General features: G+C 52.2%; 1 protein-coding gene across 1 annotated transcript in view; it reads left to right on the top strand.

The window, feature by feature from the left end:
• The window catches only part of CD99L2 (CD99 molecule like 2), a 24,161-nt gene extending 2,406 nt beyond the window's left edge, over positions 1-21,755 (top strand). The window contains 10 exon segments of the mRNA XM_057375396.1: positions 11,772-11,837; positions 13,764-13,811; positions 15,183-15,278; positions 15,496-15,573; positions 16,517-16,609; positions 18,200-18,262; positions 18,482-18,517; positions 18,601-18,714; positions 21,165-21,230; positions 21,673-21,755. Of these exon segments, the coding sequence (XP_057231379.1) occupies positions 11,772-11,837; positions 13,764-13,811; positions 15,183-15,278; positions 15,496-15,573; positions 16,517-16,609; positions 18,200-18,262; positions 18,482-18,517; positions 18,601-18,714; positions 21,165-21,230; positions 21,673-21,755 (743 nt within the window).
• Positions 21,756-23,846: the final 2,091 nt, after the last annotated feature.

Below are 23,846 nucleotides of genomic sequence, written 5' to 3' on the forward strand. Positions count from 1 at the left end.
TGATTCCTGCAGCTGGGGTCCAGATCCACCGCTGACACCAGACTGATGTGTGTGTCTTGTCTGTGACTGTCCAGTAAAGCAGGAACAAACTTCACTTTTTAATTGAAAAAAATGGGGTTTGGTTTCTCTTTGATGAAGTTCTTCTGCGCTTCCCTTCATTCATGATTGTGTGCTTCAGTGCCCAGAGCTACCGGATGCAGCTGTGGCACATCCGTCTGTGCCTCCGAGCTGCCCACAGCCCGTCTGTCTGCCTGTGGCTGCAGTGTTGGCAGCAGGCATTGCTTGCAARGCACCAACCCATTTTCCAGTGCTGCTAAACTCTGTGTGTTGAGGGGGCAGAAGCATTAAAGTATTTTGGGGTGGTGGAGAAAATCAAACAGCCTGCAAAGCCTCTCGGCTGCACCCAGAGGCAAGCAGTCCCTATACCAGCATGTTGCATGGTGTTTGAAATTTACAGATCTGTGGCTTTTCCAGAAAGCATTTTGTTTCGTGGTCATGCAGAGTTGGCCACATGCTTGTGGAAAACAGACAAGAAACTTTCCACTCTSGTTATTTCCCCCTCTCCTGACTTCACTCATAAGCCAGAACAGAAATGCATTGATGTGTTTCCATAGAAAGCTGGCAAATTTGACATCTGAGCGCAGTGTTCTTGGCGGGAGCACAAGATTTCCTCTCGCAGGCCAGGCAGAAGGGACACGTGCAGTTTTTGTGTTTTACATTGTGTAAGAAAAGGTTGAAGAAAAATTTCCCTCTGCGAACGGTGATAGGAGCAGTCGGGCGCGTCCTCCAAAGTTGCTGTCTCAGCACTGACGAGTGACTCTGTGTTGTCACCCGAGTCTTCATAGGCAGCGCCTCACAGATCACCTCTCCTCTCGAGTGTGACTACAATATCCCACCAGCAATTACAATAATTACTTAAATGTGAAAGCAATATTAGGCAGTATAATTAGCTATATATAACTGTTGCGCAGATGGCCGCAGTCACTGCAGGCAGCTCCCCTGCACTGGCTCAGCACGACACTGCCCAGTGGAGAGCACGGAGAGAGCAGAAAGGAGCCATCTCTTTTCCAGATGTTTTCCAGATGTCTGGACTCTGCTTTGGAGTGGGTGGATGCAGCTGGCACATTTTCTGGGGGTGCCAGTGCCAGGTGACCCTGTGTCTCTGTGCCCCATCTCTTGCCAGGGACGCTCACCATGGATATGCTGGAAGAGTTGCAAGGAGGAATTATCTGGAGTAGAAGAGAAAGGCTTAGTTTGGCATTGTAGTCGAAATTGAAGGAGATAGCAGCATTRTATAAAGCTGCTAAGAATCTTTGTTATAATACATTATTGTGTTATTAAGATTATAATTACCAGGTATCAGCAGCAAGTCAAAGTAATACATTTAAAGAATAATTTTTACTTAGATAGTGTCTTTGGTGAGTATGACAAAGCAGGAGAAGCCAAATTGGTTTTCTTACAAATTATCTCTGATCTTTGAACAAATACGCATTAATTAAATGTGCYGTGCCCAGATATTTATGTATGTAGCTGTGGAAATAATTAATTTCCATAGTTCTGCATGTATTTTGAAACTTTTTCTTCTACCAGCCTAGTGAAAAATGTGCTTGGAAATGGCTGTTTAACTCTTGGAGTTTTTTTCCCCTCTACAAAAATGTGATTTTTTCCTTACATCTGTTGCAAACATTTCAGCCCTTRAAGCACATTAAACAGAAGTGTCTATTGATCTCCTGAGTTAACTAGAATAAACTTTTAACACTGCTTGGTTTAAACCCAAATTTGTTTTCTTCTTGGAAGAGTATCTCCTGGAGGTTTAAGGCATTGACTTTACAATTAACTAAAGGAARAACTGGGGTTTTATTAGACAGTGCTTCTGAAGCACTCTAATAACAAAACATATGTTTAATAAACTACATAACACTGATGGCAAAGAGAAAACCTTTGCAATAATTCCTTTGTAAGCTGATTGATATAATTCACAATCAGTGGAAGTGCTCGAATAGAGGAAAACGGGAGAAGATGAACGTGGCACATCAAAATGTAGAACATGAAAGGACTTTGAAAAGGAAACTTCAAAGTTGGGGATCCAGATGCTGGAGTCACTAGCTGTGATTTAGGATGTGAGCACGGGAACGTGCCTGCTGAGGGAACAACGCTTTTGAGAAGAAAACTGAGTCCTGATAGGAGCCCGGTAGCCATGGCAAAGAGAGAGGCAAGCGCTGYCTCTGCACTCACAGGGATTTCAGTGGAGCTGCTCAGGGTCAGCTTTGGGTTTGATCTTCTGAGAGCTCAGCCTGTAGCTGCGATGGGGGTGAAGTTAATGCTAATACATATTTACGAATCTGCCTTGCAGGCACTCCAAAATCCTTTTCCTTTGCTTTTCAGCCTTGTCTGGGAAACGCAGAAACTTACTGTGGGAGGAGAACTGGGGGCACAGGCAGGAAGCTGCAGCTGAGTGTAAGCTCTGCTTCCCTGAGCTACCCAACTGCATGAGCAGCATCTTCAGGGAAGGAGATGGCCAGGTTGCTGTAGGGAACCTGTGCTACCACCACATACATGTGTAAAAAAAATCAAAACAAGCAAAACCAGAGGCACTGGGAACATTTTGGAGGCGGTGGCTCAGACAGGGAAGAGGGACCCTGGGAACAGCGTCATTCTGCTGTTGGAGAGCTCTGCAGGCTGGCACAGGATTATCTCCAGCAAAGAAGGTGCTGGGAAAAGAGAGCTGCTCAGCACTKTGCTTGCCCTTTGAAATGCTCTCTTTGTCCACGCACAAAGAAATCTGGGTAAAAAGAACTCGTTAAAGTTGAAATAATCTTACTGAAATCGTGCTTCAGAAAGTCATGCTCCAGATTGGGTGTTTAGGGGTAACTGCAGCCCTGGCTCTGGGAGGATGCAAGGCTAAAGCTGTGTTAGTGGAAGAGGTTTCCAGTCCCAGCTGTGGATGGAAAAAGAGATACCAGCCTGTTGAACATCTCCAGGGACAGTGACACCACCACCTTGTGCAGTCCATTCCAATGTTAAATCACCCTTCCTGTGAAGGAATTGCTCCTAATGTCCAACCTAAAATCACCAGGCAACCTTCTGCCAATGCAACGCTGGGCAGAAGAGGCTGCATCCCCCCAAAATCACASCATCCCATCCAGAGTGCTTCTTCCAGCTGGTCCAAGCCTGCTCTGAGCCCCTGYTCATCCCAGGCCAAGCCCTGCTTTGTGACCCAGCCACAGGCTGGGTACTGCCCCCGGTGCTGCAGCTGGGGAGAGTTTTCAGCCTGGCCCCATTTACCAGGCACCAGCCACTGCTGCTGATAGAMTGTCTCTTGTGCTGTCAAGTGACACTGAGCCCATGCCATGCAGTTTCTGTGTAATTATTTGCCAGGAAACTGATTTTTTTTTATTTCAACCCCTCCACAGAGACAGCACTAAGCTTTGAGCCCATGTATGCTTTTAAAAACATTCACAGGTCCCAAACCATGTCTTTTGCCTCATGCAGAAAATAGAGCATTTTGAAGTGAGGTTAAACATATATTTGAAAAGAAAACATAATCCTTCCTCCTTTTTTGTCATGAAGGTCTTAACTGAGTGAATTAGATACTTTTTCAGAGAAAATCTCAGAGTCATAACAGTTTACAGACAGTTGGATTTRTAAGTGTTGATGCTATTTCCTCCACAAGCAGGGTCAGAGAGAGCGAGAAACCTGTTGCTGGATTTCTGTTTGAACTCAGTGAGCTCCTAGTTTTATGTTTAAATTATCTCATACCACATCCATAGCACAGAGTGCTCTGATTATACAGCACGTGTTCCCTGGTGATGGGGATACAGCCTGTGCTGGGCATGGGAAATAGCAGAATCTGGATACACACCCCAAACTCCCCTTTTCAGAGACTTCTTCAAACTCCTCTGTGAAAGCAAGGAGCCAAACTCACCTTATTGAAAACAAGCTCTTGCAAAAGGCTGAGGGATGTGGCACAGCTTCCCTCGCTGTGGGAGAGCCAAGGAGGGGTGGTTTCACAGCTGTGTGGTTAAAAATCACCACCAGTTCCTGCACCACCTGCTCAAAACTATCTCCAGTAGATCTCTGCTGCTGTTTCCTCCTCGGAGGGTGCAGGCCCCACCTTGCTGTTTGTCCCTGCTGGCTCCTGCCCACGGCCCAGTGAGTCTTGCTCCCAGTGCTGCTCGGCTGCTGATTTTAAGTAGCACGCTGTGACAGGAGCACCACATCCCAAGTGATGAACCAGCATTTTCASCGTGTAATTCCCTATTTACCTACTTTTAACTACAGCATCTTCTCTTGATCTTTATCTGATGAGAACAATCTTTTCCCACCGGGAATCAGGTGATAAGCATTTAATCTCCTGCTTCAGTTTTCTTTGGGCTCCTGCATCACTGACTTTGACATCAGTCATTCTGTACTGGGTTATGACAAAATGCTTTCGTGCCACAATTTGTTGTCTGGTTGATAAACAGGCATCTTTGGCCCTAGGCACATTCGTAGTCATTACTTAATGTGTAAGCAGAAATCAAATGGCTGATGTGAATGTGCACTGTAATCTTTCTGGGTGGACAGCAGGCAGGAAGACGTGGAAGCAGCTGTTGTGGTTTAATCCCAGCTGGTAACTCAGCCCCACACAGCCATTTGCTCACTCCCCCCACACGCTGGGATGGGAGAATTGGAGGGGTAAAAGTGAGAAAACCGAGTGGGTTGGATAAAAGTTTAACAGGTAAAGCAGACCAAGGGATTCATTCCCCAGTTCCCAGGGCAGGGAGTAGCTCAGCCATTCCCAGGACAGCTGGGCTCCATCACCTGTAACAGTGACAGGGGGACACAAACCCCATCTCTCCAATTGTACCCCCTTCCTCCTCCTCCCCAGCTTTGTACACTGAGCGTGATGCCATATGGGCTGGGATATCCCCTGGGTCACTGGGGTCAGCTGTCCTGGCTGTGTCCCCTCACAGCCTCTGGCTGAGGAGCAGGAAAGGCCTTGGCTCTGGGTAAGAACTGCTCAGGATACCAAAAACAGCCCTGAATTATCACCACTGTTCTCAGCACAGATCCAAACCACAGCCCCATACCAGCTTCTGTAAAGAAAATTACCTCTACCCCAGCCCAAACCTCTGCTATTCCCAGTTTTCAGAGCCAGGGATGGGGCAACCCTGGCCATCGGCTGCCAGCCAAGGCATTTTGTGGGAAACCCCCATCCAAAGCTTTTCCTGGCCATGGTGCTGCTGACCATGCTGGGGCTTTGCTTTGCCTTGGAGCAGTTCATGGTTGCTGCTGGCACCCAGAGGTGTTTTTCTGCCTGTGGTAGGGGCCCTCAGCTTTCAAGGTTTCCTTGCAGCCTCCATGCCAGCCCCTGGTAAGAAGGGCAGCCTCTGTGCGGGCCTTTCCCAGCTGCTGGGAAAGAGAAGGCAGGGGCGCTTCCCTCTGGGGTTTAAATCTTGCTGTGGAGGAGTGAGGAAGGCTGTGCGAGAGGGCAGCAGATGAGAAACTCCTCCCTGCTGTGTTTTGTACCTGCTCTCTGCAGAGGGACCTGCTGGCAGTGGCAGCACAGGCTGAGCCCCCAGCTGTCGCTGGGGCTGGGGGACATGGCAGGGTGGTGGCAGACACGGCGGGGTGTGCAGGGTAATGGGGGACACGGCAGGGTGTGCAGGGTGGTAAGGGACACGGCAGGGTATGCAGGGTGGTGGCAGACACGGCAGGGTGTGCAGGGTAATGGGGGAGACRGCAGGGTGTGCAGGGTGCTGGGGAACACTTCAGGGTGCTGGGGGACACGGCAGGGTGTGCAGGGTGCTGGGGACACAGCAGGGTGTGCAGGGTGCTTCTGCTTTTGTAGGTGCTTTGGAAGCAGCGTGGAGGTCTCTCCTTGCACCCCAGCTGGGGACAAAGATGCCTTCACACCTTGGTGCAGCCCTCAGCAGGGTTCAGGGTGCGTGGGCACTGCCCCGCTGTCTGGCCAGGCAGGTCCCAGCCTGGCTCGCCTTCTGCTCGCCCAGCTGGCCTTTTGGCCCTGCCCCACGCTGTGGTGCCAGTGGTGTCTGCTGAGAAGGAGCTTGATGCGGGCTGGTTTTGCTGCTCCTGTTTTCTTCACCAGCTCCATCACTCCTGCTGGGTGTAGAGCTTATTGGGTGCCGCTGCCAAATAATTTATATTATTCCTAGTAAACCTTGAAATCAAATTGCTACAGACACCTGCTTCTCATCTGGCTGCCCCAGTTCCCAGAGCTGCAGATTGCAGAGCTGGCACCGGGGCTGTGCTGCCTCTCCTGCCCTGTCCCGGGGCTGTGCTGGAGGACAGGGCAGAGCTGGGGCTGTCGTGGGGCTGAGGTTCCAGCAGGGACCCCAGAGGACACTGGACACTGCCCAGGTCAGGACAGCAGCACCCTGGCTGTGGTGGAGCCTTTTAGGCATTGCCCTTAAAAGGTTTCAAATACAACCACCATCAGTCCCTCCACAAAGAGAAAGTCTTCATTATGCAAATTCTCATCTTAAAGCTTTATTCATGTGCTTCCTGGCAGGCTTTCCTTTAATCTCAAGAGCGAGATTGCTTGGAATTACCATATACCCTTGTTAATTGCATTAAAAAAAAATTCAGCAGAGGTTGTTTTTGCCATAATCAAGAGTGATTTTTGATTAGTACTTCTGAAAATCAAAATGTTTCGCTGAGAACAGAGAGCAAGGACAGCAGCATTCCCTCATCCCCCGTGAGGAGCAGGGGTCATCCCAGCTGGGGGAATGTGTCCCACTGCTCYTGGCTGGTCATGTCCTGGGCTGGGGTGATGCACTCCCAGCATCAGCTGTTGGTCCCACTCTGGGGGGATGCAGGGGCTGAGTTTCTCCCCCATTTCCTTCCCAGCAGAGCCCTTCCACCCCTTGCCCTGGCGGGCTGCCGATGCCGTGTTTGCGCAGGGCATGTCCCTGGGCAGCCAATCTTCCTGGCAGCTGCAGAGGAGCTGGAGGAAGTTCAGAGTCTGCTTTTCAAGGCAGAGCTACCTCGGGGAGGGGGTGTGTGCTGAGGAGGCAGCCTGGGCTGTCTGCAGAGAGCAGTGTAGGAGCTGCCCTTGGCCCCCTGTCCCAGCACTGCTCGCAGTGTCTGTGACATCCCAGCTCTGAGGAGCGCTGGTCCCCCTGCACACACGGAGCTGTGCTTTGGCCTTTGCAGACAGCGAGAATTTAGGATTCACAGTGAATTTCCCGCACATTTGGCAGTGGYTGGGGCCAGTGCCTGGACAGTGGAGGCACTGGTGAGTCCGAAGCTCTGCTGTCCTGACGGATCRCTGCTCTGGCCAATGGTGCTGTGCCACACCTGCACCCGCAGAGGTCCCTGGGCATCCTCGGTGCTTCCTGAGGCGCCTCAGCTGCTGCAGGGCACAGCTGTGCCATGGAGGAGCAGCCACTTGCTGCTCACAGACCTTTGGGGCTGTGTCCCWGCTGCGATGGCAGAAACCCCATAGGGAGGGTGCAGTCTGACCCCAGCAACCCCACTCTGCTCCCAAAGGCCTCCGTGCCCAGTGCCTGCCCAGAGCTCCCAGCACAGCTGTGCCTGGCCAGGGAGCCACCTGCACGTGCCAATATCGTAACTTGGAGCCAAAAAGATGAGGTTGGTCACTGGGGAGACCCTTTTGGCTACCTCAGCACTCTGTTCCCTGCTTTCCTCCTGCTCCCCCGCCCGCTGCGCTGCTCCTGAGGTGGCTGCATAAAAGTCAGGCAGTTGGAATTACTTTCTGCTGCCCTTGTACCTGCTTTGCATTCTCCCGTAATCTCCCGGGCTGTCAATCTCGTACCGTCGCAGGCTCTCTATTCCCAGGGAAGCTAAACACATATATATTGCACAAAGAGATCTGTGGGCTGGCGCTAAAAATGGAATACACCTCGCTCCGAGTGCTGCAGACGGCCTGGCAATGTACTGGGTGTGAATTATGATACTGTAATTCAAGCTTTGTCAAACAGTGGGGCTTAATTAGAATATATATATAATTGTAAAAACTAAAAAGCTGACGAGTACAATTGTGTGTTTGAGCTGCCTGCTACAGAAAATAATGAGGAGAGAATACATTAAGGCACAAAACCCTTCTACCTTCAAAGAGCAGCTAGCTCTGATTAAAAATACCCCCGGCAAGGCGAGGGGACTCGGCAAGAGGTGGGGGAGTGTGCAGTGCTGGCTCGGCCATAACTCTCACTCCTGTTCTGCAGCTTCTGTGCCCTGTTCTGGCACAGCTGCAGCCTTGGGGTGCCCCCACCTCCCTGCTCTGGCTTTGGGGGATTCATATTGGGTGCCATGTGATGTGACAGCTTGGTCTCTTTGGATTTTCAGATTAAGTAGAAGTATGTAAAACACATTTCATTTGCCCGTTGCCCCCTCACCACAGAGCTGCAGTCCCAGCAATGCTCCATTGACCTTGCCTGGTGCCAYACAGGGCTGGGATTGCCCCCACCTGCCCCTGAGATTTCCATTTTCTGCCARCAGCCAGGGAGCAGAGTTCTTCCAAAGACCCAGTGCAGGGATAGGGAAAACAACAACCCCAGTTAGCCTGGGCATCAGCCCTGACAGGGATCCCACACTGCTCCCCAGCACTGAGCAAGCAGCTGAGCGGGGTTTTGCATATCACTGCTTTTGTAACAGGTTGTAGGGGGGAATGTCCTACGGGGAGGTGACAGGGCATGCACAACCCTGGTTCTGCTCTGTGGGATCACAAACTCTGCTGCTGCTCAGCACCTTGTGAGTGCTGGTGTGTGGGAATGGGCCCCAACCTCTCCCAAAAGGTACAAACCCTTAAATACACTCGGTGCTGTGCGTGGGATCCCATCAGAGGATGGGCTCTGGAAGCCCCACTCTGCCAGTGGCTGTGGAGCAGTGTCACGGTGCCAGGAGCCAGAGGGATTGCACAGGACAGTGCAGGGAGCAGCATGTGCACGGTAAATACGTGTGCCAAGAGCTGGTGGGGACTTCAGTGTCTGGCCATGAAGTGCCAGATTTGTTACCACTTAATAACAAAATTAAAGAAAGGGGAGAGTATTCCAGCCTTATCTGTCGGAGCGAGCAGGGGGGTTGGTGTGTCTGTGACAGCAGCGCTCGGTTATTGATCCATAAAAGGTGTAATACATCTCTATAACACCGTTTGCATGAAATGGAGATGTTGTCAGCTTCAATTAACTGGCAATCTATTATTAATCCTCGCCAACACCTAGGGAATCCTGGAAAAGGAAGCTGGTTTGCCAAGGGCAGCTCTGGGAAAGCTGTGGGTCCGGGCTGGGCCAAGCACTGCTGCCCCTTGGGAAGGTTTTACTGGGCAGTTCAGTACAGCAGCAGCGTTCCCAACCCTCACCTGGACAGCAATCAGAGCTCTCCCAAAGCCCCTGGGGTGCAACTCCAGCCCAGGACACTTCAGCAGTTGTTGTTTACCTCAGCCCCATGAGGATGGAGGGCCCTGAGCACCTTTCACCCACCTTGGCCTGCTGCTGTGCCAGCTGGCTCTTTGGGAGTGGTTTTGGAAGGGACACCCCTCTGCCATCCTGTGGGGAGAGCTGCCAGGGCAGCTGTCACTGAACCTAGGGAGGGCTGAGTGCTTCTCYTGGGGTCCAGTGAGCCCCCAAACCCAGGCGGGGAGAGCCCATTTTTGGGACACTGTGATTCCTCCAGGGCCTTGTCCCCACCGGGGGTCATCTCTGTGCAKCCCCCCAGCCCTTCAGCAGAGCGGGTGAGCTGCATCCCCCAGATTTGTGCTCCCCCCTTGGTGTTTGGGCTCCTACACGAAGGGAAAGCGGGGAGGATGCACTGACACAGCGCTCAGCGTGCAGCAAGCGCTGCCGAAACATTGCCTGAGTCACGGAGAGAGGGAAGGGAGGGCTCCTGGCACAGCAGTGCGAGTTGGTGCTGCCGCCACATCCCTGCTGCCAGCTCACACGGTGACGGAACATTTCCCCCGGTCGGGTTGGGAACGCTTCTCAGCCCGCCAGTGACGCCACGTGGGTTTCCCCTTCCACCTATTTTTAAGCACGCTTTAAAATAGAGAGGAGAGAATGACGGAGACTGTTGGTTCCTGAAAATCCAGTAAAGACCGGGGGAAAAGCCGTTCTGGGAAAGAAAGGCACGAAATTGTCAGACTGACAATTCAGTCTGAGGTTGGGACAGCTGGCCACTGCGGTGATGAGCGTGTTGAGTCTCAGCAGGGATGGCGGTGGTTTGGCCATGCAAGCCCAAGTGTTTTTCAGCCCTGTGGATGGTCTTGCACATTCCTGACTTTGCTCCTTTGCACTGACAGCCCCGCGTTACCCCTGCGGCTTCACCCTGCTGTCAGAGCAGGAGCATCACCCGTCTCACTGTGCCAGGAATTCACCAGCAATGAGGCCCAAGAGGGAGAGATTTTGGGCAGGGAGGAGAGAGGCRTGGAGAGAGGCTGGGGTGGCAGCCGTGCCGAGCAGAGGCTCTTCCGCATGCCTGTCCCTGTGGATTTCACACGGAATCTCCCTGCATCGCCCGCTGCTGGCCATTCCTCCAGGCTCGAGTGAAGCGCTGGCAGCTCGGTGAGAAACCCAGCGTGGGCTGGGGCACCCACTCCTCACACACTCCCTGCAGCAGCGCCTAACGCCGAGCCTCTGCCGGGGGAGCAGCCCRCAGCGGCTCCCCAGCCCCAGCCCCTGCACATACATCACCCTCAGGGCTGCTGAGTGTGCGCTAAACAGACGGCAAACGGGATGAGAGGTGATGTGTGAGTAAGTGGAACCGGAGCTGCAGCTGTTGCAGTACTTAGTGACCGCACTCAGTTGAAGTTTTTCACTGAAACGCTGATACCTGCTCTCTGATGGACTGGTGCCTTCCCATTGTTATTGTCCTTGTCAGTAAAGCTTTAAATTTATTCATGAAGCATGCTGGAGCTCAGGTGGCAATAGCTAAATCCATTTAGCAGTAGGAATAAGAGGAAAGCCATTTTAATGTTCTCTTGCAGTGCTGCAGTACTTAGCAAACCCAAAGGATATTAATTACTCAGCATGCTCTGAGATGTAAAAGCATGAATTTATCAAGACAAATACATTCAGAACTAGGGTAAGTCAACAGTAATTAATGCCATGCAAAAAAAAGAGACAGAGAAAGGAAGGATTAGCTGGCCCTGTTGCAGGAGAACACGATGTAGCCCTGAGTTATCCCTGGGATATTGGACTGGAGTTATGGTGAGGCATCTCTAACAAAAAAAAACAAAAAAAAAAAACCTGCCTGTGCCTGTCAGGTACATCCGTGGGATGGGGTTTGGTCCTGGTTCGCATTTCCAAGGCAGAATGATGCRGGCGGCCTCTGAAATGCTAAGTCGTGCTTGGCAGCCAGCAACAGCTTTATCATGCAGAGCCTTTGATGTTGGAAGGCACTTGAGAAGAAGAGAGGCACAGGGCTTTTTTGTTTGTCACCGAATTTGTTTGYACTGTCCCAATGTTTTCATGGTGTTTAGCAAACGTATAATCGTGAGCACAGCCAGGGATGAGTGGCAGCTCCAGAGATGAATTGGTAGGCTCTCCTTGACAAGTTTAAGCATAACATGTGCCTTTGTACCGCATCCATTAGGGCAGACAAATGGAAAATCCAGAGATGACTGCTCTGCAATTTAACAGTCACAGCATTTGGAGAGGGCTGATGTCTTCCTCTTCACCAGTGTTGGGTCAGGCTTGGAAAAAAACCAGCAAAAAACTAAAGCAATTCGAGCAAACAAATCTAGCCGTGCCTTATGTAAAGGTGTTTTATTCTGTGTGGAGTGAGTACAGCCAGTGCTGATTCTTTGTCTGCAGGTCATGGGGATGACGCAGGTGACTTCAGCCTAGAAGATGCCCTGTTTGACCCCGTCACCAAGCGACGTAAGTCACATTTGTGCATTGTTTTGAAGAGGAGAAAACAAGTAGATGTTAATAAATGCAGTTTGTTCTTTGGGGTCTGATGCTGGTGGGAGGGTGGTAGAAGACACAGCTACCTCATCATCTCTGCCTGGGAAACATGGTCTGGCTTTGCAGACGGGGAGCTGGGGACAGTCCAGGGGGAGCTGGCTCAGCTGAGGAGCTGTCCTTCACTCCTGACACCTGTGAGGGGCCACAGGGGCACAGCACACCTGTGCTCTGAGATAGCAATGGCACTGAACTGCCCTTTTGGCTTCCCTGCATCCCTCAGTGACGCCTGTCCCCAGGCCTGGCACATGGTGCATTCCTCCCCCAGCCGGGGAGGGYAGTTCAGCTCGCCGTGTGCGACCAGGCAGGGGCACTGCTCTGCCTCGCTGAGTCCATGCAGCCCCTCAGCCACAGCAAACTCAGCTTGTGCAGGGGGTGCTCGCTGCTGGCCTGCAGCGTTCAGTGCTTGGTGTTTACACGCCAAGGAYGAGGGATGAGAGGAGGCTCATCTCCCTCCCTGGGAAAGGTCACTCACCTTCCCTGGTGCCAAGGGCTGAGCCCAAGGGCTCTCTGCACCCACACACGACTCTGGCTCCCTTTGCTTCCCCACGGAGATGCTGTGGCAGAGCTGCAATCACCAGCAGCCAGGAGCAATCCCCTCGCTGCCCAGCCCTCCCCACACAGTTCATGGTGGCTGTCCCCAGACCCTGCACCTGGCTAGGCAGCAGCGGGGATTGCTCCGTGAGCGATGCCAGCTCTGGGATCRCACAGAATATACCCACAGGCATTGAAAGGAAGGCTGGAACAGTGTTTGACACTCTTATGCTGCAGTCCAACGACAGACACTTGTGCTGTGCTATTTTGGAGTGATGTGGAGCAGAGGATGCTCTCTGCAGCTCTCTTGCAGTGTGCCACATATGGAGGGACAGAGTCGGCCATGGGGTATCAGGCTTGGTCACTGGGCTGATGCAGCTCATCTAGGATTCTGCAAACCCTTTAATGCAGCATGTGAGGAGACCTGGTTAGAATGACTAATGGCCACCTGATGTGGAGGGAAAGTGGTGTTCCCTAGGCTGGAAGGCCAGCTGTGAGTGAAGGGAAGGGACAGCACTGTCCCCGTGGCCACCTCAACTGCTGCATCCCACTCTGGATTCATCATGGCAGCCCCAAAAAAGCAAACCAACAGTCTGCACTTGGGTCACATCAAACCAGACCAATGCACTGGAAATGAAACCCAGCAGCACCACTCCAGTCTAATGGAAATTAATGGGAATGGAACAGCCACAGCTCTTGCTCATAATTTATTCATATACTTGGTAATGCCAGCCACAATTAATAGGCAACCGTTTCCATATTGCTCCCTCCCTCCCCCTCAAAGGCTGGCTGTAGCTTGTTTTAGCCCAGGAGCAGCCAGGGGGGGCTGGGATCTGAGTATCAGATCCCTCCAGCTGACATGGAACCTCCTGTGCCTAACACAGCACGGGAAATTATCTGTCACTGGACTGACTGACCAGGCCAGGGACAAGGAAACATTGGGAACTGGCTGCTGGTTTCCACTCTGTTCTGTGCAGTGTCTGTCTGTGCCTGTCTGCTGCTGTGTCCAGGAGCCTTGGCTCGGAGCAGATTGCTGCAGCTCCCTGCTCTCCACCAGCTGGGGTGGGTGGTGGCTCAGCCCAAGGCAGCAGTGCCCTGTGGAGCACTGGGCTCCCTTCTCATCCACGGGCAGTCCCCAGCCCTGTGGCCTCGCGTTGTGTGCAGGGTGTTCATGGCCCTGTGTCCTGAGTTCACAAATGCAATCGGCAGAAAGTTGTGGTGAAATCTTTGCTGTTTATTCTCCACCCAGTGGTGACATTTTCCTGTGCCTATGACTAACACTCTTCCTCCCCATCTGTTTTGTCACAGCCACTCCCAAGGGCCCCAGAAGGCCGGCAGGTGGGACAGGTGGGACAGGTGAGACCTTTTTGCATGCACACCCTCTCAGCCCAGCGTGCTTGCCATGGGATTGAACTGTGTGAGCCCCCGTGGGTTGCCTGTGCGTGGCTGGGCTTCCATAGGGAAGCTGGAGCTGGTGTGTGCACATGCACTGCTCCTGTGCGGCCCAAGGAATGCAATATTGATATTTCTGTCTGTGCTGAAGGTGAATGGCAGCAGAGYATTTACAGCCAAGGCTGAATTTCGCACACTGTGCAGTATCCTAATGGAGGAGACACAAATCACTGCTCAGCTGCACACGAGCTTKTGTTCCTGTCTGCATGGCACCTGCTAGCTTTCCTTCTAGGAGGAAGTCCAGAGGATATTTTCCTTTCTTTTTTTATTCCATTATATCCCCAACCTCCACAGAAAATCCCATCTTGGTGACACTTCTCCATCCAGGGGAGAGAATGGGTCTCTGCCTGTGTTCATCAGATGTGCTGGCTGGCCAGCCCCCAGCAGTGCCACGGTCGAGGAGCTCCCTTAAATTCACACGAGTTTTGTTGCCAGCAGCTCCTGTGGCTCAGCTCTGGCCAGAGAGTCCCAGTTAAATATAGCACAGTCACAGGAGCTGGAGTGTTGCTCAACCCTGCCCGAGAGACTGCAATAAACTGCACCAGGGGAGYGCTCGGAAGTGAATCCGCTCACCCCTGCATGAGCATCTTGGCACCAATTTAAGCAAATTCCACTGTCTGGCTCCTTGACCACAGTCTTTGCTAGGGACAAGAAGAGCCAAGTACCAGAAGCGTGTGCAGAGCTTCAGAGTTTGGATCACAGCCCGAACGAGAGGGTGTTCAGTCCAGTAAACTCCCTGGGAAATGGACACGTGCAGAGGCTGAGCCTTTGTCTCAGCCAGTTGCTTCTTCCCCAGGGAGTGTTTCTTGGATGAATGATGGCACTGAGAGGCTCCTGCAGTGGGTTCTCATGCCCTGGCCCCTCTTTGTGCATGCCCTGCTCTGCTCAAGGTCACTCACGGGGGGCTGCACAGGGAGCAGCATCCCAGCCACTGGCACGGTCCCACAGCCCCTTCTCACCTGCACCAGCTCTCAGAGGTGCTGCAGGTACCAGCAGGATTCCCCCAAAAGTGAATTATTTTGGGGTTGCTGTGGCTGGGCAGCAGCCACAGCTTGGATGGGGAGAGTGAAACGATGGCCAGGCTTTTCTGAAGCTTTGGTGAGAGGTTACAATTGAGCAGCAGAGTGGCTGGATGCCCTTTCCAGCTCCAGGCTGATGTGGGAGCCCCTGGCAATGGTGCAGCACCACGTKCACAACACCCACAGAGGGGAATGTGTGCCAGCAGCCTCATCCATCCCTACAAACAGGAATTTAACCATCCCTTCTCTCCTGCAGACTTCGATTTGGCGGATTACTTTGACACGCCTGTGGAGACCACCACCAAAGCAGCCAAACCAACTCCCAAGCCCTACCCCCGGCCAGGGAAGCCAGGTATTGCAGAGCTCCCTGTGCAGCATCCCAGGGGCACCCAGGGGCAGGAATGCCCCAGTGCCAGTGCAGCTGAAGCTGTGTAAAGACTAGAGCACTGAACTAGCCCAGTGCAGCCCCAGTGTCCCAGCAGGGAGGGCGTTTTCCCTCACAGCACTCATCTGAACCCACATTTCAAGAGGTTAACATCATTTTGGTCTCTTTTTTGGGCACCCTTCAGACAACAGCTTTTGGGATGTCATTCGCACCACGACCAGGCAGCCAAAAACTACCAGAGCCCCTCCTAAGCGTAAGCCAGGTGAGTGTCATCTCCACAGCCCTGCAGCTTCACCCCCGCTCTGCTGCCAGCACAGGGAGGATTTGGATGTGCCACGATGGTGGCACTGCCCTCATCCCAGTATTTCCAGCCTTTGGTCTGTTTGCTCTCCTGAGACACGGCAAGAAAAAAACAGGTATCAAAAACCACAGAGAAGAGAGGGCATCTCAGCTTTACCTTGCAGCTCCCAGGGCACCTCTGTGGTTCCTGCACCGTGTTTCATTCCCATGCCTGCTGGAAGGCTGTGAGCTGGCTGTGCTCCTCATCAGGTACAGTTGTGCTGGGCTCTGCTGGCACACACCCACAGGCTCAGGGCACCCTGTCAGCTGGGCATTTTGCTGCCTGCCCAGGCAGAGTTTTGGCAAAAGGCACTCCCAGGCTTAAAAAAAAAAATGGGATCAGAATAAACTGAGGAGCGCACTGGTGGAAGGGCTAAGGAGCTCAGTTGGCTCTGTGCTGTGGTTTTAGCTGCTCTTTAGCACAGACAATATTCTCTGTCAGAGCCAGGCTGCTCAGACACCGGCTGGGCATTCACAGAGGAAAATAGCTCCAAGGAATCGAGTCAGAGGCCAACCCAGCCAGCATGTGAGCACGGTGCAGCCGCCTCCTTCCCCTCCACTGGCTGGGCCCTTGGGCACCAGTTTGGCTCTGACTGTTCCTCCTGGCCTCATTTATCTGGTTGCCTGGCACTCCAGCCACAGGGAGACTGTTTCTGCAGGAAGGACATGATACTGCCCACCACAGCAGCGTGGGGGCRTGGAACAGGATGGGTTTGGAAGATCTGCCACGAGGATGCGTGGCAGAAATGGGAGATGCTTTTGCTAGGGGCTTCATCTCTTTTGACAGCACTTTTCCCTAATTAATGAAGYAATTGCAGAGTTTCTCAGCCTGTCACCACACTGCTCACCCTGATCTTGTTTTCTAGAAAAGGATCCTATGGATTTTGACTTGGCTGATGCCCTTGATGATAAGAATGATAGGAAAGATCCTGGGAGGCCAGACTTAAAGCCAGGTGAAGGTAAGCTGACCTTTCCTTTCTCTGTCCTGCTTGCTACCAGCCCTGCTGTTCCCTGGGACCTGCAGAAGATCCTCCCCAGCTTTTCTTTGCCAACAAGGGATGGGATAAAGAGAAACAGGCACTGCCTGGTCTGATGTCCTGCCCACCACAAGCATCCACTGCCCCTGTCCTGCCCACCCAGAGTGCGGCCGTTTCCACAGGCAGCTTGGCGCTGGGGAGGGAAGGAGCCCCTGCCTCCAGGGTCCCTGGCAGAGAGGGGCTGTTCCTAACGACTGGCTCCCTGCCTACGTGCAGTTTTTTCCCCAGAGTCCCTTCTGACCTGTGAAGTTGCGGTGGCTGTGTTGAGTTCGCCCCAGCCTGTACCTGTCAGCTCTTTAACCGAGGCCATGTGCTGCTGGGGCTCACAGTCACTGCCAAGGTGTAAATCTAGAGCAGGCTCAGGTCCCRGCATAACACACACTGTGGGCTGGGAGGGCTCTTTTCCATCTCTGAAATACTCCAGTGAATGAATCATTTGTCTGKGAGGATTGTTCCCCTGAGCACTGGGGCTGGGAGCAGACTTTGCACGGGTTCTTTATTGCTGGCGGGACAGCCGCATACCCTGCTCGCACGCGTAATTAACAGGCAGGTATTTTATTACATTGTATTAACTCGGTGACTTGTCTGCGCCTCGGWGTTCTGGGCTGGCTGAGGTTTCGGGCTCCTGCAGGAGAGGTTGAGGTGTTGAACGGCTGGAACAGCACCACCACAAACCAGCGCCTGCATTTCCCCACACCATGGCTCCTGCACTGCCTGGAACCTCTCCAGGCTCGGGCAGGGTCAGGGCTTCCATTCTTTTCACACCCATTSCTAAGCCCATCAATCTGGTTTTTGTGGTAAGATGATGAATAAGGCAGTCTCTTCCAGGCTGTGAAGAAAAAGGAAACCCTTTCCAAGACACAGCATCAGAGGGAACCTTTTACTGTCTCGGCGTTGGGTCTCTTCTCCCATCACACACCTTGGTGCACCCCAGGGCTCCCTCTGGAACGGGAGCCGAGATGTCCAACAGCACCATTCCTTCAGCTGCAGATTCACAGACCCTGTTTCTCTGTACTTATCCTGCATTAATTAGTTACCTGTACAAGATAACTTTTTCACTTGTACGAAGACACACCGTTGTTCAGTTCTTCCCTGGGCTGCTCTGTGCCTCTGGGAAGGGTAAGGGTCAGCTGCTGCCTGCAGGACTCCAGGTCCAGCTGGTGCTGCCAGGGGCTCACTGGTCCCCAGCAGCATGGCCATGGCACACACAAACCACTTCTTCCTGCCTTCTCCACTGCCAGCCAAGGCTGACCACCAAAGCATTTTGTGAATTCTTAGATACATCAGTCATTGCAGTTAAAAAAATAATACAGTAGCATTTAAACTAGTCAGTTATTACCTCTTCTATGACCTTAAAAYAATTCAGGATTAACATGTGGTAACTGTGAGAGAAGCAGAACTGCTTTTTARCCAGTCCCAGTTCCCAGTGGGGATGGAGCAGCCCACAATCCCARCCTCTGGCACAGCTGAGCCTCCCTGAGGTGCCAACCACTGTTCCTGTTCCTTTTAAAGGATTTTCAGACGATGACCTGGCCAGCATTGTGGACGGTGGCTACAGCCCAGACAAAAAGAAGGGTAAGTGGTGACCTGTGAACGGTTATTTCCTTCAGCAGTCAGGGCTCAGGGTCACCCCCAGCTCCTGGAAAGAGCCCCGTGCAGAGTGTTCCATCCCATGGGGGGATCTGCCCACCCCCAGCCCAGGGGCTGCCCTGTCACCCCTGTCCGTGTGTCCCCTCCCTGCCAGCACRGCAGTGGGGGGGACAGAGGGGCACTGATGGGGTTGTGTCTGTGCAGGTGCYGGTGGCAACACTGACAACGACTACAGCGGAGGTAGGTGCCCCAGGGTTGGTGGGTGGGATGGGRTGGGGTGGGGGGTGTGTGTGCCCCCACAGAGCTCTCTCTGTGCCCCACAGTGGCAGAGACCGGGACCATYGCCGGCATCGCCAGCGGCCTGGCCATGGCGCTCATCGGGGCTGTCTCCAGCTACATCTCCTACCAGCAGAAGAAGTTCTGCTTCAGCATCCAGCGTAAGTCCTTCCCCAGCGCTGGGGGCACAGTGTGAGCGYACACCTACTGCACCCTGAGCCTTCCTGCCCTCCTCACCCAGTGCCCCTGAGCTGGCACAGCACAGCCCCAGAGCACTGAGACCCCATGCCAGGCTGTGCAGAGGCAGGGATCCACACAACCCCTGACAGAGACACAGCCCAAGACCAAACCATCAATGCCAAACACAGTAAACACAAAAAAACCCATCCCACTCCAAAGTAAACCATCCAAAACCCCCCCAAAATCTCAGCAAGCGGTAAAAACTCACCGAGCAGCAGGGAAGGAAGCAGGGGCAGTGCCTGCATCTGGGGGTTCAGCCCACTGCACTCTGAGCAGGTGTGTGACAATCACTGCAAATTAAGCAGCAAATCTCACTATTCCGAGGGAACACCTTTTGCACGAGCTGCCCCATAAACCAGGTAAGCTGGTTTATGGGGTTTKCACCCAGGGTTGGTGCAAACCCTGCAGGAGGGTCCTCACAGCCTCAGCCCACAGCACTCACCTGGCTGTGGTGGGCTCCTGCAGCTCTTTATGGCAGGGAGGTTGCAAGCAGCTGAGRAAAGCTCTTTTTTAAAATTAATCATTTGAAATCTCCTGTGAGTACTATTTGCTCTAGGGAAGGGGTGTTTGGGGTTGGGAATTTCTGCTGGAATCGTGCTATTTTCCCAGTTGTGCCTGAAACAAACAGCATTTTGGTAAATTAGATCAGCAGGAAAAGTCAAATGAATGTGATGGAATGAAACACCCTTGTATATTCCCCCCACTTAAATGATATTTTGGCAAGAATAAATAATAAAAAAAAAAGGAGTAAAGGCTTTGATGAGGGGGAAGCTGAGASACACAAAGCCCCAGAAAGGCGGCAGGAAATTAAAGTTAATTATAAAGGAGGATTAATTTAAGCCATCAGACATGGCATGCTGGGCTAATGTCAGGCCTTAGATGCATTGCAATGCATGACAGAAATCTGAGAGCCGTCAGCTGCTGCAAAAGTGGCTTTTTATTGAAAAACATAAATTGCATTTGGTGTTATCCCAGCAAAACACATGTCTGGGTGGAGGCAGTGGTGCCGTGCAGTGACCACTCGCTCAGCACATGGAGGAACAGGCTCAGCTCTCTCCTGCCCAGCTGTCCCTCAGCCCTGAGTCTCTCCTGAGGAGCATTTGCTGGTTCCTCTAAAGGACAGTGCTGCCTAGGACTCTTCACCCCCTTTGCTGACACTTGAGCTCCCTCTCACCAGCCGTTCCCAGGGCTCAGGGCTGTGGCTCAGCCTCTTGGTGTCCCTGAGCTCTCACTGTGCCTGGGCAGGGTGGGAGCTGAACCTCTCCTGCCTCCATGGCTTGCCCAGCCGTGTTTCTGCTGGCATGGGACTTCACTGGGGTTTTTTAGGCAGTTGCAGAACCCTTTTTCTCCTGTGTCTTGGAGGCAGCAGGTGTCYCATTGCTGCCTAAGGTTCCAGTCACACTTTGGCTTGGCCCCASCATTCCCTGCTCCCTCCTTCACGGGGAGATACCAGTGAGCCCCATCCACACCTGGTGCTGAGGCACAGCCAGTTCCTGCCACGCCCTGAGCCACATTCGATGTGCAGACAAGTTTCAGATGCCTGAAAGGTGTGTGCAGCATGGCCTGATGGCCTCAGGCTGCCTCTGCAGGCCAGGACCCTAATCCCCTTCCCTGTTCCTTCCCTAAGGGATGCAGGTTAGCACAACTCTGCCCCCTCTGCCTCTCCCACAGCTGTCCCTCGGAGGAGGTGCTGAGGATGCCTGGAGTCCACCCCAAACTGTCTTAATTAATCTGCATTTCTGAGCTGGACCCCCTTCCCCCTGCCCRCCYTCCTGCAGCCACCCCTGCCCAGCASTGCCCAKCCTCGCTCCGCAGCCTCRGCTCCACTTGTTGATAACGTTGGGAACTTCTTTGCATTTAAATAAGGGACTTATTCGGGATTTGACACCCCACTGGGATCGTGCTTCATCACCACAGCCCTGCTCTGAACTGCTTCTCCAAGCTCTGCATAACTTAGCTTTTAATGAGGCCGTGGCACATCTCTGTGCTGGGGCACAGCCCCCGCTGCACAGCGCTCCTGTCCAGAGCTCCTTCCTCCCTTCCTCCTCCCACACTCATCGGAGCTCAGCGCTTTAGACAGGAATTAGCTGGGCTGCCTCGCCTGATAAAGATGAAGCAGGAGCCTCAGACAAAAGAGCTGCTGCTGGAGCTGTGCCTGCCAGGAGCTCCATGGCCACTTTGGAGCCCAGCGGGTCTCAACGCTGGCTGSGGGTTATTGAGGCTTCTGTGCTGCTGTCACTGCAGACAAGGTTGCAGAAAGGCACCTCGGCTGTTACAGCTCTGAGGCCCATTACCAGAGTTTCTAAGGTATCAAAGCAAATAATTTTACTTTCTACCCTTCCCATCTCACTGTCTCTATTGTACTTCGCAGAGGGACTGAATGCGGAGTATGTGAAAGGAGAAAACATGGAAGCGGTCGTAAGCGAGGAACCCCAGGGTGAGAGCCTTGTACCCCTTACCCCTGCCTGCATCCCTCCACAAAAACTGCTTTACCCCGGGACTTCCCTAAAGTCCCTGCTGCTGCACGGAGCTGCAGTGTCCCTTTGATGAAGGCACCGCTCAGGTGATGCTGCAGCTCTTTGTGAGCCACCCACCACAGCGCTTTTACCCCTTTATTGCACACAAAGGAAGGCGAGGTAGGAGCCSAAGGAGCTCATGCTGCACACGATGGCATTTAACATTTAGCTTTCATGTATCCAGCCATCCAGAGTGTCTTGCACAAGAGATGCATGATCTTCCTTTCAGTGACAGACAATCAGGGCTCCTGCAAAGGCTTTCCCAGTGTCACATACAATCAGCCAGTGCTGAGCGCCCGTTGCTTGTGCCCTGGTTCATCGTGTGCTATTGTACTCATGGGGTTTTTTTTTCTCTCTCCCCAGTTAAATATTCAGTCCTGGAAACGCAGTCAGCAGAACCACCAAAACAAGACAGTGCGAAGATATAAAGTGTGACCCAGGGCTAGAAAATAATCAGTCAGCAGCAACAGAGGTCTTACATGCTTGTAATTTAGCTTTTAATTTAATTTTACTCCAAAGCTATTTAATGTGTATTTAGGCTTGAACTGGCTTTTTATTGCTCTAGGCTTTAGGGTTGGACTGGTAGCATGTGTTTATTTTTTGTGAAGAGGTTTATGTTTACATCGAAGTAGTATTGTAGGGTTGGTGCGCAGTTGTATGGAAATCCACAGAAGGTGCTTCAGCYGTGTCAGTGTTCAGGAGTTTACAGGAATGAGGACAGCAAAGTGCCTGTAAATAGCAATCCAAAGGYAAACCTGCAGAGCCCTCTGCAAGGCGCCTCCAGCCACCTTCTGGCTCGGGGCACATCATTCCCAATGTCTGGGACAACGCTGCACATTGCCCGAGGGAGGATTGCCATCCTTGGAGTAGCTACACCTGAAAATGTGCCTATGGTGGGTGCTGTGTGGGGCCCTGGGCTCAGACAGGGTTACATCTGTAACCCACTGCTCCCGAGCCACYAGTTGAGGATTCTTCACCACCACCRCCACCCAGCGCTGGGCTTCCTAACCAAACCAAAGGACCTGATCTTCACACCAAGTCACAAATACAGCTGATAGCAGTGCGTGCAATGCTCRCTTTTAGCAAATACCACTTGAATGCTCCACTGTGCTCAGAATGTGAGCCGAAGTGATAGTTTGTCTCTGTGACTTGAGATACCGACATTGTTGCCACAATTAAAGCTGTGTTTGTTTGGATGCTTTCAAGGACAGGTTCAGATCTCAGTCACACTAACGCAAGTGACAAATTTAACCACAAAGAAAACAAAGCAGGTATCTGTCAAGACCTGTAATGCTCAGTACCACAACAGAAGTCAAGCTTAACAAGATGCCGTTCCTTCCTTCTCCTTTTATCAGCAACAGTTGGGAGTGCTCCCAGGCACCCAGAGGCAGGAAAAGGATTTAAGCTTCATTCTTGTGTCACCGACTAACCTTTCAGAAAGGCAGAATCTCCTGAGAGGATGAATCCTCCATCACTGTCCTGCATGGGGTTCTGCAGCTGCCTGGGAGTGCTGCTCAGCAGGACACTGGGCTGCGCTGGGACAGTGCACACACAGCCCCTGCAACGCTGCCGAACCCTGCCTGGACCTGACCTTCACTGTCTGGCAAGAATTTAGATTTCTAATCCCTCCCCAGCCTTTTTGACTGCTGCTGAAATGTGGATAACTGCCACTTTCCAATACATTTGTCCAAATCRGTGATTGCTTAAAAAGCATGCTCTCAAGTGAAGGAAATTTCCCTTTATGTGGTGTAAGAGGTACTCACTATTTATACACAAACCCAAAATGTGAGCATTTTGTACTGGTTTGCCAATTCTGTATTTTATGAATGTGTATTAAGAAAACGGAGCCCTTCAGTATGATGTATAAATTCACAGCTTTCAGCTAGACATGACTTCCAGAAGGCCTTGCCAGGAGGTGAATCAGCCCAGGAGCATTGCTGCCTAACAGCTCCATTTGGAAGGGAATTGCCTAGTAACTTGGTTAAGTATTTTGCAATAGCTGCACAATTCTTTATGCTCTTTTTAACACTTGCATTTTAAAGCCTTATACTAGCTCTGGCAGAACAGCTACTGTGGTTTATAAGGTGCCTCACAACTATTCAGAACACTTAGGCTACAACAGTGCTACTCTGAACTGCTGCTGCTTTGTTTTATGAATGTGTTTGGAATTGGAAAGAAGTATTTAATTAYTGGCTCAGATAATGGAAGCATAGGAAACAGAGATGGGATGTGCTCTGCATACTCCCAGAGAAAGATTTTCATGGAGGAAGTGTGGTGTGCAGAACTTGGATCAGCAGCTCAGGTGCCAGCTAAGCCATGCAGCTGAGTTTGTGTGTCTCCGTCCCAAGCACCAGCACTTGTTTTTTGCTCTTACCCAAACACATTTGAAAGCTGTAGCATGAAATGTGTTTTCTGGAAGTTGYTGTAGCTGAAGCGTTCCCACATGGCACTGGTGATTGCTAGAAGCTGTTTTCCCAGCATGGAGTCAGTGCCCACAATTCCACCTCTCCCTTTGCCAGTGACTGTGTTCTTGCAGG

The sequence above is a fragment of the Malurus melanocephalus genome, unplaced genomic scaffold (genome assembly GCF_030028575.1).
Source record: "Malurus melanocephalus ecotype Western Australia unplaced genomic scaffold, MMel_1.1 scaffold_247, whole genome shotgun sequence".
Lineage (NCBI taxonomy): Eukaryota > Metazoa > Chordata > Aves > Passeriformes > Maluridae > Malurus > Malurus melanocephalus.